The 17,954-nt window shown below is 40.1% G+C and overlaps 1 protein-coding gene across 1 annotated transcript in view; it reads right to left on the minus strand.

Annotated features, from left to right (window-relative positions):
• Positions 1 to 17,954, minus strand: part of LOC116972947 (regulator of microtubule dynamics protein 2-like) — a 75,582-nt gene that overhangs the window by 40,100 nt on the left and 17,528 nt on the right. Inside the window, exons 2-3 of the mRNA XM_033020546.1 lie at positions 2,897 to 3,113; positions 459 to 561 (exon numbers count right to left, since the gene is read on the minus strand). Of these exons, the coding sequence (XP_032876437.1) occupies positions 459 to 561; positions 2,897 to 3,113 (320 nt within the window). The remainder of the gene's footprint in view (positions 1 to 458; positions 562 to 2,896; positions 3,114 to 17,954) is intronic.

The raw sequence follows: 17,954 nt of genomic DNA on the forward strand, positions 1-17,954 counted from the left end.
TAGGAGAATACTTTTGCTTTGTCCAACACTTTCTATCACAAAGCTTGTCCTGCTAAATTCACTATGTTAAAGAAATAAATGTGGACAACATTTCAGAACTATTTCAAAGAACTATAACCTTTTTTATATGCAAGTCTATCCTTGTCTATTATCACAAACAAAACATTTCTTACTGTATCCTCAAGGGGACACCGGCAAACAATGGGGACTTTGCGTAGGGTAGTTGGAGTGGATAGCTACTAGCAAGGTTATATTTAGAAAAGTACCATTTTGATTTGAACAGTTTCCTTGAAACTTGATCTTAAAAGGTGAGAGGTGACCATTCAAGCTCAGACACTTATTTGTTCAAAACTTAAAAAAAGAATATAAACAAGCCAACAAACCAACTGATGCAGAAATCAAGCTATATCTATTCAAATTAAAGAGCACAAAGAAACGTGTTTATTTGTATGCCTTACCATTCATAGCATAGTTTTTTTTATCTTCCAAATCCGGTGTAATATCATGCATATCACTATATGCCCTTGCTAATCGCCACAGAAATTCTACCTGGTCCCGGAACTTGAAAAACAAACAATATTTAATCATAAATAAAAGCCCAAAATGCAGGAAATACTCAACAACATTGATGGAGGACGAAACTTGAATGTTTCTGACTGATGACCTGACTTCAGAATTTGGAAAGGTTATGGATTAAATATAGTTTAAAACTGCAGAGATAGGGGGAAGGAACATAAGAGAGGATGTAGACAGATATGGGTTGGGTTATAAACTGAGATGCTAGAGACCGTCTATACTATATAGCAATGATTCGAATGAAAATACAAGTGGACTGATTAGGAAGTTTACAGATGACAAATCTGAAAATCGTTAGAGTTGTGGCTAATGAAGAAAGTTGTCAAATGATCAAGCAGGGTATGGATCAGATGGAAATTTGAACGGAGAATTGGCAGATAGTTAAGTCTCAAGAATTGCGTTCTGGTAGGTCAATTGCGTTCAAGAAGAAAGTATACAGCAAATGGCAGGACCCTTTGAAGTATTGATGCACGGACTCTTGAGATGCATATCTATAATTCAGTGAAAGTGGAAACACACGTGGATATATGTTACATGCAGATAGTTTAAGACAGATCAAATGATAAAGAGGAGGATGTGATTAAGCAAGAGAAGGTGCGGAAAAGATGAACAAGACTACCATTACATTGTCAAGTGAGCCTTTCATCCCAGGAATCAATATAAAAAGTGTAAGTATATACCCGATGCCTTCATAATTTAAAAACTTACTTAAAAACTTTGAGCAAAACACAAACTGTATGAAAAAAAGGGCAGTTTTGACATAACTCCAAAGGTCTTTGTGAGGCTAAACACTTGGAATGATATATTTAAGGATGGATATAGTTACTTTGAAAGAGAAGGTCATTATATTGATTCCTAGGATGAAGGGCTTATTTCATAATGAAAGACTTTGAGTAAATAGGGCCAGTTTAGAAGAATGCGGGATAATGTTATTGAGTCATAAGATGCATCTCACAGCTCAGGTCATTTGCTGAGAGGATATTTCCCCTGGTGGGGGATTTTAGAACTAGGTGGCATAATCACACGAAAAAAAGTTGCCTATTTAAGACAAGCAGAAAATTCAAGTCTGAAAAGAAATGAAATCATTAAGTGCATTCAAGGCTGGGAAGGATTTTTAGACGATAGGCGAATCAAGGATTATGGGGACCAGACACAAAACTGTAGTTGAAAGCAATGGACCCATGGCATATAACAGTTCAATGGTTCTCTATTGTCACATTTGCACAGCACAGTGAAATTCTTTTGCACAACCACAACTGCACAGTCGCCACAATTTTGGCACCGTTTAAAAAAAAAAAAGGGAAAAAAAACAGAAAACACAAACAGGAGCTTATACTGCTCCTACATGTTTGGATCATCCCCTTAACCTCATAAAACTTTAGGGAAAGTAAATCAGACATACAATCGGACCTCATAATTAACCTATAATTAATCAGTGTTCTGCTCTAAGACCAAACATCATTTCATAACCTTGCTGTCCCAAGACTCACCACTGGAAAAATGGCTCGTCCATTGTCAAAAATGTATCCCAGTACACTTCCTTATCTCCAATTTTTTTGATTATTGTCACTTTCTATTTTTAGAAATTTGCCTATGGCCATATTTAATAATCAAAAGTTCCCATTACTATTAAAAAAAAATCTACTACTTCAAAGTTAAAAACACTCAACTGGTACTGAGCCCAACGACAGAAGAATATACAGATCACAAAGTGTACCCACATAAACAACAATTTGGAATTTTAATGTTCCAGATATCCAGTTTTATTTGGTGGCTTAATTTATTTACAGCCTGCATGCTTGTAATTCTTCAGATGAAAATAATTACATTTTGTCTTTGTTATGCATGTAAAATCCACCAAACAAATCATAAAAACCTCACTAGATTGCTCTTGCAGAGTGCTGGCATGGGCTTGATGGGCTGATTGCTAAGGCTCATGTTGTAACAATTCTATGAATCTGGATTCCTGCTTCCAGCATTCAATTTAACTGCAATGATTATTTTGCTGTAATCAAAGCTTTGCTCTGAAGTTTCCATATGATTTTTTTTTTGATAATCAGTACACGTTCATAAGTGATATGTGTAGAATTAGGCCATTCGGCCCATCAGGACTACTGCACCATTCAATCGTGGCTGATCTATCTCTCCCTCCTCACCTCATTCTTCTATTCTCCCCATAACCCCAGACACCCTGACCGTACTAATCAAGAATCTATCTATCTCTGCCTTAAATCTGCTGTACACCTTCCTTGACCAAATGATAGTCAAGTTTCCCCACATTAACACAAAATGTAATTAAAAATATGTAGTTTGTACCCACCTGGTCTTTTTTTTCAAGCAGTAACAGATATCCTTCATTCTTCTCTGCCATGAGACTACCATGCAATGTATCTGCTTTCTGCATCAGAAGATCAAAATCATTGGTCCCACTCCCCTCGTGCGCACCTCTCACTGAAGTTTCAAATGCAGAATTTACAGTGCAATGTTTCAATTTGTCTTCTTCAGAATCTTCTGTATCTGTGTGCGCTGTGATATAACTGCAAATTAAACGTTTATAGGTTTATTAACAAGTCTGCATTATATAGATTATAATAGATCTGCATTGATCAAATGTCTTTGCAAATATGCAGATATGAAGTACTTAATGGACAAACAGCAAGGACAGCCCTTTAGGTATTATGATTTTATATGCAGTTTCTTCTGCATTGACTATAAAGTCCTGGTAAACTCTATGGCAACGTTCAGTTTCTTTAAAACTAAATTGAGAGTATATTATATATTACTCAACAACAGTTGCTGAGGTAAAACGTTGGAATAACAAGTGGTGGAATGACAAATCAGGCAGTTGAGGCGCTAGAGTTCTGGCAACTCTTCTCTGTATCCTTTCCAGCTTATTTACAACTTTCCTATAATTGGGTAACAAAAACTTAACACAATACTCTAAATGTGACCTCACTAATGTCTTGTACAACTGTAACATGACCTCCCAACTTCTCTGCTCAATACTCTGACTGATGATGGCCAATGTGCCGAAAACCTTCTTGTCCACACTATCGACCTGTGACGTCACTTTCAAGGATCTATGTACCTGCACTCGTAGATCCCTCGTCTCTACAATACTCCCCAGAGCCTTGCCATTCCCATTAAACTTTCTCCAGCCCACCTACCCAGTTGATCAAGATCCTGCGGCAATTTTGGCATCTCAGCCTGATGGCTGTGCTCTTGACCACCTGAACCTGCAGAGAATAGTGAAAACAGCCCATTCCATCAGGCTTCTTACTTCCTTCCATCCAGTCCATTGCCACGGTGTGTTGCATTAGGAAGGCTGGAAGTATCATCAAGGATGTCTACAGCCCCGGCCATTCCTTCTAAACCAGTGTTCTACTTTCTTTTACTTTCTACTCACTTCTACCTTCTGGGAAAAGATTGAAGACTTGAAAGCCTGCACATCCAGACTTAAGAGAAGTTCCTCCCCTCTGCTATCAGACTCCTGAACCAATCATCTTTTTCAATCCCCCTTCCCAGAGGGGCTGCCATGTGTTCATACTCTTAACTCTTCCCGATTCAGTTATTCTGTTCTGCAGCTTGATATTCTTTTTTTGCACTACTTCAGATTGTGTTCAATCTTTGCACTGTTTTGCATTCGTCATTTGTGTTTATTGTTGTATTTACCTGTTATTACCACATACAGTTTACTTTGTGAGCTCCATGTGAACATTTCATAACACTGTGGTGCATATACTAGTTTACACCATCAGTCTAATAAAGAGTCTCGAACCAAAAGGTTACCTATTCCTTTTATTCAGAGATGCCGTCTGAACCACTGAGTTTAGCATTTTGTGTCTATCTTCAGAAACTAATCTGTGTCCAAATCCACAACAGGGTGAAACTAAATTGACTTGTGCTTACTTGATTTCAGCACAAATTATAATTACCTTAATGGTGTTAAATAGCAACCTTTCTATATTATCATGATTAATTCTTAAACATCTGTCCTCTCTTCAAAGACCCTCACACAGAATAACTGACTCTTCTGTCAATCATCTCGCAGAAGAGCCAATACTTTCTGAAAATGTTCCATCTTAGGACATATGGCAACCAAATACCAACAGATACAAAAGCTTTTGGGTCTTGTCGATGACTAAATGTGTTTAATTTTAAAAGATGCAGTTTACAAGTTACGTAGAGTACCAAGTAGTGGAAGGGCCAACTGTGAAGAGTAATTGTCGAAGAACATATTCTTTGCCAATTTTGCTTAGCTTGATGAAAATGATCGTAGATCGACATCGGATTATAAGCAAAGTACTGGCAGTCCACCCTTAAACCCTTTTTATGTGAATATCTGAAAAGAGGGCAGATAATAACTAAGAGAACAATCAAATAAAAGCATTTATGGATTGCTGCAATACACAATTTTACAAGGTTATTGTCCATGGATATATTGTCAATTCTGTGAAACTTCAATCATGGCTTACGCAGGTAGGAGCCCATGGTTGACAGTCTGCATATACAATACAATATTACAATACAATACCATTTTATTGTCATTTGAACCTCAAATGAAGTTCAAACAAAATTTGGTTTCTGCAGTCATACAACAAGAAAAGAACCAAGACACACAGCCAACATAGTTCACAAAGGATCCCTAGTTATGACTTTATAATGTGACAATAATCTATATGGAACCGCTCCTCTGCGGATATGTATTGTGATGTGTTGGGAGAGAAATTATCACATTTGAAGCATGAAGTAGGAAGGAACTGCAGATGCTGGTTTACACTGATGGTTAGACACAAAATGTTGAAGTAACTCAGCATCTCTAGATCGAAGGAATGGGTGACGTTTTGGGTCGAGATCCTTCAGTCTGAAGCATTTTGTGTCTATCTTAAACATGAAGTAGATCCCATATTTCATCTACATTGGGCCAATAACAAATTAATTGTCTCTTTATTTAATAGAGAGCTGCCTCTTTCCATGGATTGGTGGAGTAAACTTGTTGTTACTCTCAAGCTCCAATACCCTGAGCTAATCAGAAAAAGCCATCTGACTGCAAATCAGCGATCAATGCAATACTACTAATTTGTACTGATTTTCAAAGGCCCATTTTTGTGAACCACTGAGGCCCTAATCCTGGCACATGGCTGTATAATTAAACTGCAAAAATCAGGTTGCAACAATATTAACTCCAACACTGTGTTGCCTTTGTTTTGCTGTCGTCTCCCCAGGGAATGTTGTGCCAAGCAACAACAAGCCCAGAACTCTGCTGGATGAGAATTGTTGCAGAAATTCCAATCTTGAATAACATGTCATTTTTGATGCATTATTTCTACAAATCTAAATATAATCAGGCACTATCTAACCAGGCAAATTAATTTTAGGAAGGATTATAAAAGTGTTATGAAACAATAATGAGGCAATTAAGTAAATTGGTAGTTTGGACGGATCTAACAAACGATTTAAGGCAATAAATGCATAGAATGCTAATTTTCATTACATTCATTATCGGAAAGAAGAAAATGCATGAGGTGAGAGACAAAGCCTGTAAAGATTGGTATTGAAAGTTATCAAGATGAAAAGTTAGTACACGAGTACAACATATTTAGAGTGTTCGCATTCACTGTAGCATGCCCATTTTGGAAAAAAAAAGGATGCATGACATTAGAAGGTCACATTCACAATTTTGGTGAAAATCCAAAAGCTATTAAAATGATGCATTCTTTCACGTTGTGAAGCAAAAGCCTACATATATTGAGGATATTCCAGCTTTTTGCTGAAATGTGATAAATCTTTTCAAAATCTGACTTTTTTTCCTCATCCAATTTCTAGGGAAAACTTTTATTTTTTTGCACTTCAGAGTATTGCATAATCGCAGCACGTACAGTAGACATGCATCAACAAAGTGCTGGAACAGAGAAAGGAAAACTTGTAGGCTGTGCCGGAAGCATTTTAAAGAATATATTAAATTACAAAAACCCTTTTGCCTAAAATATATACAATAATATTTTAATCTGAAATCTGGCGATAAACCAGTTAATAAACCATATCGTACTCGATTTTTCCCACAACTCGCTTCACTGTTCAAAATCACAATCTTTAAACCATAATCACTTCTAAATTGGGATGAAATATTGGAAGCAATTCTGTAATACTGAATAGGAAGCAATGACTAACAAGGTTTTGAAAGCACCATAAATTTAAAAAATGTCATCAGATTGTAAATAATATCGATGAATAATATTCACACAAATGCGAGCAAGTAATGTTTCAATAATAGTTAACAAGATACCACCAAATTCTGGGCAAGTTAATGAGGGCTATTTGAATGTGTGCCAGGGCAGGGGCAAGTTCGGGGGTGGAGAGCAGGGCAAGGAGATAAGGAGATAAAAAGTAATTACCCTGGTGTTGTACCCTGGTGTGCTTATGATTTTTAGTCAAAGTTGAAAGGAATCAAAAGGACAATTTAAGTATGCAAGACAAGATTCTCAGTTTCTACATGTCAAAGGCAAGATTTTCTAAAGACAGCAAATACCTTCCTGCTCAAATCATGCAGAAATCTGATAACGCGGTTGTATATAATCAGATTTTATCATTGTGCTTATTAGAATTAGGGATGTAATGTGGATGCCAAATAGCATATTTGATTTTCCTTTATCTTTTGATGTATAGTTGGGTGGCAGTGGAGGGAGAAAAAGTTTTGCACACACTGAACAATCAATCTCCACTATACACCAGTAAAGGTTTGATAGGGAATTCAGTAACATGCTAAATCTCCTTAAACTTCTGAGGAGGTAAAGCATTGGCGAGCTTTCTTTGTGCTGCGCCCAGGACAGATCATAAGCGATGTGCATGACCAGGAACTTGAAACTGTTGATTCTCTCCACAGTGGTCCTGCGATCAAGATAGGTGCCTTGTCCCTCTGGTAGAAGTAGCAAGATTAATTCTTGATGGGCAGAATTGAAAAGCAGGGTATCCATGTTAAACCTGTCATGAATTTTGGTGAGACCATACTGAGTGGCGTGTGTAATTCTGTTCACTATACAGTAACAAGGATGCAGATGCCCTAGTGAGCACTTGGCAAAACTTTTCAAGGATGACGCAAGAAATGCATGGTTATGTGCATTAGGGAAGTATGAATAGTGTATTTCACCTTTTAAGATGGTTGATGAATGATACATTATAAAAGATTGTGATCATCTACAGAAAGAATGTTTCCACTTGTGTGGTAGAGCCTAGCGAAAGCCAATCAATTTAAGATGCTCACCAGGAAATCAACAGGGAATTCAGCAGAACATTCTCCACTCAAAGAGAGGTGGGAATATGGAACTTGATGCCACACGCAGTGAATAAAACAAATAATCTAGATGCACATAAGGGGAGAATGGATATCAGGAAAAAGCAAATAAAGTAGGTATGTTGCAAAGCCTACCTGAAGCGTCGTTGAAGATCTGCTGCTGAGGGTGTGCGCGATTTTGGCGCCGTTTAGAGGGGGCGGGTTTAAAACGCGATTTTCTCTAAGCTGTTCCAATCGAAAATGTTCAGCCTAGTTAATTATTAACGAAAAATCGCTGGAAGACCCCGTCGCAAAAGCTATTATTAGGTTTAAAGGCCTTGAATAATAGTTATAGTAGTTTAAAAATCAATCTCTAAACCCGCGACCGTCAGCAACCGCAGGGTCTCATAAAGCAAACAACTGAAGTTAGGTTGTATATTTTTACATTAAAAAGGGCTTCTAAAGATCCCTTTATACTAAGTTTAATATTGCGAGTAGCTCAATTTGGGCCCATTATATCGCGCAGTATTTTTCTCGGCATTTGGGGCACAAATCTACCGCAATGTGAACGTTCTAAACCAGCGCGTTCCACAGGGACCCACTGGAAAGCTGATTTAAATGGGCATTTATTTACAGCAATTAAACACTAAATTCCTTCCATTTGGCCTATAAATTAATGTAAATGAGATTTAAAAATCATGTTTTATTGTGAATTATTTGTGAATATTATTTGGACATTTAGGCTATTTAAAAATGTTAATCATTAAGAAATGGATAGATGTTTAGATCTAGTAATTGAAGTCTGAAATTAGCTACAATTAGGTAACTAACTAATTATATGCTTTAATTTCAGGTCATCCAAGTAAGATTATTTTATATTTGTTTCAGAATGCTTCAATCTATGATAACTGAAAATTTCATTCAGTTCTCTTAATTTTTAAGAAAGTTATGGGCTTTTGACTGTTCACGATCACAGCTTTTTTGTTATGTCCATAGAAAATCAATAGGGAACAAGATGCTCATTTCCCAGTATGAAAATGGCCATAACTTTTTAAATACTTGAGATATGAAAGTGAATTAGGTGTCAAATTAAACTTATTTTTATGCTTTATCTGATGGGATAAATTACAGACTTGATTTTTAAAATCTCAAAATTTTGTAACATTGCTAAATAAAGGACATGCTAATAGGTTTAGATCAGGAAAGCAGGAGGGGGCTCAAGTGGAGTATAAATACCAACATGGACTGGCTGGACTAAATAAACATTAGGCACAGTACATGTGCCTTACTGGTTTGGAGGGATATGGACCAAATGCAGGCAGGCGGGACTAGTGTAGCTGGGACATATTGGGCAAGTTGGGCCAAAGGGCCTGTTTCCACACTGTATCACTCTATGACGTAAGAAAATCTAATTACTTAACTTATTTAATTTTTTATGAATACTATGATGCCATAGGAAGTATAAGATTTAGGAATGAAGTCTTAAAACACCAGAAATACGGTTTTGAATATTCTGATTTGGGATATTTAAAGAAGTAATTTAAATACACAACATCACCAAGAAAAGTAGATTTTTAATTCCATGAAATCGATCCAAATGGGACAAAAATCTCTAGTGTCCAACATCCAGTATGAATTTCCAGATCAGGAGCAGAAGCCAAAATGTCATGTCCTAGCTCCATTGAAGTGCACAACTCTCGGACAGGAACGTCAAAAGGAGAGAAAAAACAATTTAAAAAAAAATCACACAACCTGTCTTTTATTTCTTAATAAACCTTCTGCTCTTCCAATAACTTAATCAGGGATAATTTCAATTTTTAAATACATAAACTCTAAATCTGATGAATAAAATTGAATGGGAAAACACAAAATGGTGGAGGAACACAGCAGGTTATAGAGCATCTGTGGTGGGATTAGACAGATGATGTTTCAAGTCTGGATCCTTCTTCAGACTCCCGAGTCAGAAGAAGGGTCCCGACTCGAAACAACATTTGTCCATTCCACACCCACCCCAGCACTCTCACAGATGCTGCCTGACACGAGTTCCTTCAGCGCTTTGTGTTTTGTTCAAGATTCCAGCATCTATTCTCTTGGTGCCTCCAAAATTGAAGGGAAATTTTGCAAATCAACTTTATATTTGAATAAACGGACAATGAACATGAATTTGACTATGGATATTTAAAAAATCCAGTAATTAAATACATCACAGATCTCTTGTTGCAGGGTGTTTTAAAATGTTTCTATTCAAATGCAAATAGCTGTGGAAAATAATTATTACATGTTACACAGAAAGATTGCTGAAGTAGCATGCCACTTGCAATACATTTAATACGCAAAAATCTTATGTTGTTTGGTCAAAGCAAGTTTGTGGGTAATATTTTGCACTTTCTCAAAACATTGTCAGAAATACTGATATGGGGCGATTCAGCAAATTAAACTGCACTTTTTACGAACTAGGAATATTGTCAGTATCTTCCACATTTAAAAATCAGAAAATACTGTCCATGGAAATTGTTATACTGACAATTTTAACTTATTCATTTATTTTCAGCAAGTCTATGCACAGATTAAGAGATTTTGGAGCTTGGAAGTACGAAGAGATATGATGGCCTAGGTACCAAGCACGGGCCGTCAGGGTAGACAAAGTAGGCACTGCCTACCCTGACTAAAATTATAAAATGGTCATTATTCAATATAAATAGTAAAGGCATGGGAGAATTATTCCTATCTGAGAGATCGATCTGTTAGGTAGGCATAATTCTCCGTGCCTTTCAACCGCAGCACTTGTAACACGGGAAGCTCTGTGCAGTTTCTTAGCGGGATTTTCAAACATGGATTGTCATTATCTTAAGAGTATCTTAGGAAACAAAGAGAGAAGAATGGAGTTCGTGTACCAATAATGTGGTAAGTAAATCTCTTGGTGCTATATGGTTTTAAATATTGTATTTCCTGGGGTGGGGAGAGCTCCCCTTTCACAGCATTTGGGGAGTCTGGCCCGGGGTAAAGTTGTGGGGAGGGCAGGAGCGTTGTGAGGAAGAGGATTGGGGATCATGCCAGTAACCCACTTGCAACGCTCCGGGCACGGAGCCAGCGCATTGTGAATTAGCTCAGGTGGCTGCGAGCGGCCGCCGGGACCGGACAGCTCCTTCTGCCGATCCCCGCTCACCTCTGGCAGTGCTCTCCGTCTGAAAACCTCTCTCCTGCCGCTCGCTCATGTCAGCCGCTTCCCGCAAATCCTTAAATTCCGACAGTGCGATCAAGGGACCAATTGAGGTTACTCTGCTGTGGGAATTTAAGGATTTGAGGGAAGTGGTGACATGAGCGAGCGGCAGGTGAGAGATGTTCAGACGGCGAGCACTGCCAGAGGTAAGCGGGCCAGCAGAAGGCGCTGAAGTGGCGGCCATTTCTGCTGTCCGGTCCCGGCGGCCGCTCGCAGCCACCCGAGCTGCTTCCCTCCCTGGGCACAATGCGATGGCTCAGCGCCCGGAGCGCCGCGGCAGCGGTAAGCGAGTTACTGGCATGATCCCCGACCCCCTCCTTCTCAACGCTCCTGCCCTCCCCGCAACTTTACCCCTGGCCAGACTCTCCACGGCTGTGAAAGGAACTCTCTCCCAATTGGTCCTTTGCACTAGTATCGTCATTCAATAAGATGACAACTGATTCAACTTGTCCCGGTGTGCTCCCGTTGTTCAACCATCTCTGCACCTGCCGTCATCCACCACCCCCCACCCATTCAGTAATTCAGAATGAAGGAGATTTGGAAGCCTTGGGCAAATTGAATTGTTACTTATTTTTATTTTGTATTTTTACAGAGAGGAGAACAATCTGCGCATGCAGATTTAAGATTTTTTTAAAAAGCCAACTGACTGCCTACCCTGAGTAATTACTCACGGCACGTGCCTGCCAGGTACATTGCACAACTCTGACGGACAAAACAAAATGGCACTGTGCCATTGTACTGTAGTTGAGCAACTATTACACAGAATTCTCGATGTCTTAGTACCAGTGACTTTTCAGTTGGAATCTAGTATACACTGGCACTTTTTCTCTAGTATGAAACACTCTCAAGAATCTCAGCAATAGAGCAAAGCTCAAAGTTCTTTTCCAACCTCACCAGTCCAGGAAAAAAATGACAACCCTCAATGCTTGCAGAAACGCTAATCTTTATTAACTCTGTTTCTCCACTATTTGAAAATACCCCACAGTTCTTTGACCTCACTGATGTAAGTTCTCGTGAGCTCAGAACTGCCTTAAATGTTCCTGAACTATTGACCATGCCTCGGAATCATTCCAAACTCCCAATGTTTATCACATCTTTCTGGTCAATTTTACACCAAGGACATTGCTCAATATCATACACTAATGGAAAATGCTTTCCCCTCAAGTGGAAACATAGAAACATAGAAATTAGGTGCAGGAGTAGGCCATTCGGCCCTTCGAGCCTGCACCGCCATTCAATATGATCATGGCTGATCATCCAACTCAGTATCCCGTACCTGCCTTCTCTCCATACCCTCTGATCCCCGTAGCCACAAGGGCCACATCTAACTCCCTCTTAAATATAGCCAATGAACTGGCCTCGACTACCCTCTGTGGCAGAGAGTTCCAGCGATTCACCACTCTCTGTGTGAAAAAAGTTCTTCTCATCTCGGTTTTAAAGGATTTCCCCCTTATCCTTAAGCTGTGACCCCTTGTCCTGGACTTCCCCAACATCGGGAGCAATCTTCCTGCATCTAGCCTGTCCAACCCCTTAAGAATTTTATAAGTTTCTATAAGATCCCCTCTCAATCTCCTAAATTCTAGAGAGTATAAACCAAGTCTATCCAGTCTTTCTTCATAAGACAGTCCTGACATCCCAGGAATCAGTCTGGTGAACCTTCTCTGCACTCCCTCTATAGGCAATAATGTCCTTCCCCAGATTTGGAGACCAAAACTGTACGCAATACACCAGGTGTGGTCTCACCAAGATCCTGTACAACTGCAGTAGAACCTCCCTGCTCCTATACTCAAATCCTTTTGCTATGAAAGCTAACATACCATTCGCTTTCCCTGCAGCCTTTGCAGAGCAAGCATTGGTATTTCTTAGAACTCTAAACTCCCCCAAAGTGAAAGCATTCAGAGATACCAAAGCCCTTCCTCATGCCCAGTGTGCCTCATTGCACAGTGAACATGCCTGCAGGAGGTACTGTTCTTCACCAGCCTGCCCAAGTCACTCTGACTTCTTTGGAGTATTCTCTCTGCACCCCAACCCCATTCTTCAACTTGCATCACTCCCAGTAGCAGAGTGATCTTTCAGAGCTGCCTGCCAAAGCTCTTGGACGAAGAGCTGTGAAAACTGTCCAATAGCTTAACAGGGTAATGCATGCTAAAACTAACACAGGCCAGCACTACACTGGAAAACATGACAAATGCTCTTTTGGGAATTGCATGTCTGGATTCTGAAAATGGCATTAGGTTAGCATCAACCCTGTCCTAAAGCCATGAATATGTAATAAAGTAAATTATCTGCCAGGCTGCAGAAATACTTGAATGGATTGAAGTCCTGTTAACTAAAAGTATGACAAACATATGATTTGGGAGAAATATGTAGCTATGGGTGGGGGTAGAGTCAGTCATAGGCCATTCAGCCCAACTTGACCATGCCGACCAACATGCCCTATCTAACTCTAGTCATATCCACCTAAACCTATCCTATCCATGTACCTGTCTAAATTTTCCTAAAAGTTGTGAGAGCACCTGCCTCAACTATCTCCTCCAGCATCTCATTCTATACCTACCACCCTTTGTGTAAAATAGTTATCCCTCAGGTTCCTGTTAAATCATTCCCCCCTCACCGTAAACCTATGTTCACCGGTTCTCAAATCCCCTACTCTGGGTAAAAGACTGTGCATTTGAAAGAAATACATAGGTGTATGGGACAAAGTGTATGGGATGCAATATCGCAAGGAAAGTGGCATCGATATGTTTTGAAAAAAAGATAGTGAATAGCCATCGCCGTTAATCTCTTAAGGATAAACACAAAGAGCTGTAGTAACTCAACGGGACAGGCAGCATCTCTGGAAAGAAGGAATGGGTGACGTTTCAGGTTGAGACCCTTCTTCAGACTTCTTCACTTTAAACCAGCATCTGCTGTTCCTTCATACAAATCTCAAGGATGTTCCCCATCTCACAGTTGCTGAACAGTATTTAATTATTGGCTGCATATAATTACTGTGAAAATGCAGGTTGCAATATAAATCATTAAAGCTTGGTTCTTGGGACAATGCTGAACAATAAAGTGTCCACAGTGATAGTCTTTATTCACTTCTCCCAGAAAGATTTGGTGCAATTTAAAAAAAGTTAATTTCTTAAATGAATTGGGAGAATTTATAAAATTAAAATATGGTTCCTTAAAAATAAGAAAACAGAAAAATGGAGGCTGTTATTTATGATATTGTAAATCATAAATATATCTGTTTTCATTCCATTGAAATCAATAAATCAATTAAATAATAATCAGGGGACATAGGGAATTGCAGACGTTGGAATCTTAAGTAAGGCACAAAGTGCTCTGGACAGATGGCGATGTGAGTAGGGAATCAGGCAGGATCCATCAAAGTAGGTAAGTTAAACTACCCTGTTTAGTTTAGTTTAGAGATACATTGCGGAAACACGCCCTCCAGCCAATTATCCAAGACACCCTAGCGACAATTTACAATTTTACCAAGCCAATTAGCCTACAAACCTGTACTTCTTTGGAGTGTGGGGGGAAACCGGAGTTCCCGGAGAAAACCCATGTAGGTCATGGGGAGAATGTACAAGCTCTGTACAGACCGCACCCGTAGCCAGGATCGAACCCAGGTCTCTGGCACTATGAGGCAGCAACTCTACCGCTGCACCCTGTTGTCTCCCAAGAGGTTATTGAGAACGTTAGTCTTGGTGTACTTGTATGTCTGAGCAGGTCAGTGACAGAGAATACTGAAAGAAGTACTGGGAAGACAGGAAACACACCATTAATCTGAGCAATGTAGCGAGACAAGAATACCTAGAGGAAACAGTATCTGGGATGGGAAACTACCCATCTCAAAAATGTATGGAGGAGCCTGGAAAAGCTGCAGCTCCATGCAGCGCACAGGGGAGGATCCACCCCTGAGTATAACACAAAATGTTGGAGTAACTCAGCAGGACAGATGATTTAGTTCTTTTTTATTTGAAGTGATAAAAACATTTTACAAAAAGAAACTGCACCAGTACAAAAAAAATTGGTGGAAATGGATTTGGTTTAGTGTATGATGCACAGGCAGGAGTGGCCTCCAGGAGATCAATGTTAGTCATCTGTGATCCAATCTGGCTACAATTCAAATGTCATAAAATTTTATAACAAGCAAAAGTTTGCAAGTAATGACAAAAATGATTGCATAATATTTCATTATAAAGTCGAGGTGTTGTAATGTAATGGAAAAAAGTTGTATTCAGCCTCTGTACATCATTTTTTACACTTTATTTTCACACAATATGCATAGAAAAACAACTAAGATGAATTGCAGCAGCTGATTTGTAAGTGTGCTATGTTAAAGGGCTTTCTCACTGTGCGACCTGAAGCAAGACTTAACAAGATTTAACATCGTGGGAACCTTCTGCGATAGCAGTACGGCATTCGTGGACCACCGAGGACCTCCGTGGCGCTAACGGCAGGTAGTCGTGTGACTTGGTAAGGTCGGGAGAAAATTCAAACATTTTTGAATTTCTCCAAGAGTGCCTAGAGCACTTTTTGGTGAGCGTTGCAACATTGTATGAACGCAGTGGCCCGTGCGATATCCGTAATAACTCTTGCGGGTACCGTGGGAACTCCTGCGAACGGTGAGTAACTGAGCAGTTTGATTGTCAGTGCTTGTTTTACCTCATTGTTAAATAAATATATTTTTTACTATCAGATTGATGTCTGCAATTCTTCATTAACACATCACTACAAGATGAATGACTCTAATGTTATAATCCCTCTCATGCTGAAACACAAAATAGTTGAAGGGAGGTGAAATAATCACATTTTCATTATTTTTCATTTTTGAGTGTTCAGCTACCTCACTTGCTGAGCTATTTTACTCCAGCAGTTTGTGTCTCTTTTTGTCTAAAGCAGTTTCTAAGACTGGAGGAACTCCGCGGGCCAGGCAGCATCTACGGAGGGAAATGGACATGCGACCCTTTCTTCAGGCTGCCTTATCTCTCCCCCCTCCCCCCAACTCCCACCCCCACACACAAATGCTGGAGAAACTCAGCGGGTGCAGCAGCATCTATGGAACAAAAGAAATAGGCAACGTTTCGGCCCGAAAAGTTGCCTATTTCTTGTGCATGTATCGGAAGGAACAGCAGATGCCGGTTTAAAGAGAATGCTGGAGTAACTCGACGGCAGGCAGCATCTCTGGGGAGAAGGAATGGGTGACATTTCGGGTCGAGACCCTTCTGATATGCTGCTTGTCCCGCTGAGCTACATGTGTCTATCTTCGTTTTAATCCAGCATCTGCAGTTCCTTCCTGGCCGAACCCGATTGAAAGATGAGAGGCTGGGCAATCGAGCACTGGGTCTGACAAGGATCAGGCTTCAGTAAGCAAAGTAAAGAGAGGTGGCAACGTTTTGGAAATGAAGCGGGTAATCCTAGTGATGGCGAGACGGTATCCTCTAATCATAATGTGTCGGAAAGAACTGTAGATGTTGGTTTGCGCCGATGATAGACACAGTAATACTGGAGACAGACATAACATCATGGACGGGCAGCATCTGGATTAAAGGAATGGGTGACGTTTCGGGACGAGACTCTGAAGAAGGGTCTCTAACAGAAACGTCACACATTCCTTCTCTCCAGAGATGCTGCCCGTCCCGCTGTGTTACTCCAGCATTTCGTGTCTATCTTCCGTATGCTCTGTGATGGACATCTCGGGGTCAAGTGGCAACTCTGGTCTGTAGACACGAGGCACTGCAGATGGAGGAATCACGAGCAAAACACAGAGCGTTGGACGAGCCTGACCCTTTGAGTTCCTCCATCACTTTGTGTTGAAGTCAGGTCTGGACATTACTTGGCTCAGTCTCAGGCGCCGGCTAACTAGGAACGTTGCCCATTTCCTTCGTTCCATAGATGCTGCTGCACCCGCTGAGTTTCTCCAGCAATATTGTGTACCTTCGATTTTCCAGCATCTGCAGTTCCTTCTTAAACACAAATGCACCGAGTTCCTCCAGCACTTCGTGTTTTGCTCAGTATTCCAGCATCCGCTGTCTCCCGCGTCTCCAATAAAACAAAACTACTGTCAAAAGGGTGAAGAATAGGGGCAGAGATAGATACATTCCTGATTAGTGCGACTGTCAGGAGATTATGGGGAGAAGGCAAGAGAATGTGGTTGAGAGGGAGTGCCCATCTGTTACTATTAATTGGACAGTTCGGTCTGTGAAACGCAACACGCCAGCCCCGACATCCAGCCCGGTGGTCAGTCCTTTGAAGATAGACACAAGTTGCTTGGAGCAACTCAGCGGGACAGGCAGCATCTCTGGAGAGAAGGAACGGGTGGCGTTTCGGGTCGAGAGCCTTCTTCAGACTGAAAGTTTCACCTCTCAGTAGATAATAAAATAAGACAACCATCACGGTCAATGTGAGACAAAGTCTTTATTCCTATTTGACAAAATAAAAAGACGACTTCTTGCACATATTGAGAGAAGGTGCATCACACCAAACAACATTTGTCTAAAAAAACCAGATTATTCTTCAGCTCATTAAAGAGCTCGGGTGAAAAAAAACAATATAGTATGTGAAAAAAAGTAACATCATTTGTGCCACGTGATTAACAACACTACAGTCCACGATGTTCATTCAAGATTAACGGGAAAGATCGGGAGACGGACAAGTCACTCGCACAAATAACAGAAATGCCGAGTACCGTGGGAACTCTTTATCGTGGGAAATCTTTATCGTGCGGAACTCGTGCTGGACCACGACCACTTCACTCGGGTGACATCTTGCTTCAGGTCGCACCGTGAGAACTGGCCATTAGGCTGACTAGCACTTACCATGTAACAACAGAGTGCTCAAAAATGGTTCACAAGGTTAAGATAAACTGTTTCAATGATGTCCAACAGATACAAT

This window comes from Amblyraja radiata, chromosome 5 (assembly GCF_010909765.2).
Source record: "Amblyraja radiata isolate CabotCenter1 chromosome 5, sAmbRad1.1.pri, whole genome shotgun sequence".
Taxonomy (NCBI): Eukaryota; Metazoa; Chordata; class Chondrichthyes; order Rajiformes; family Rajidae; genus Amblyraja; species Amblyraja radiata.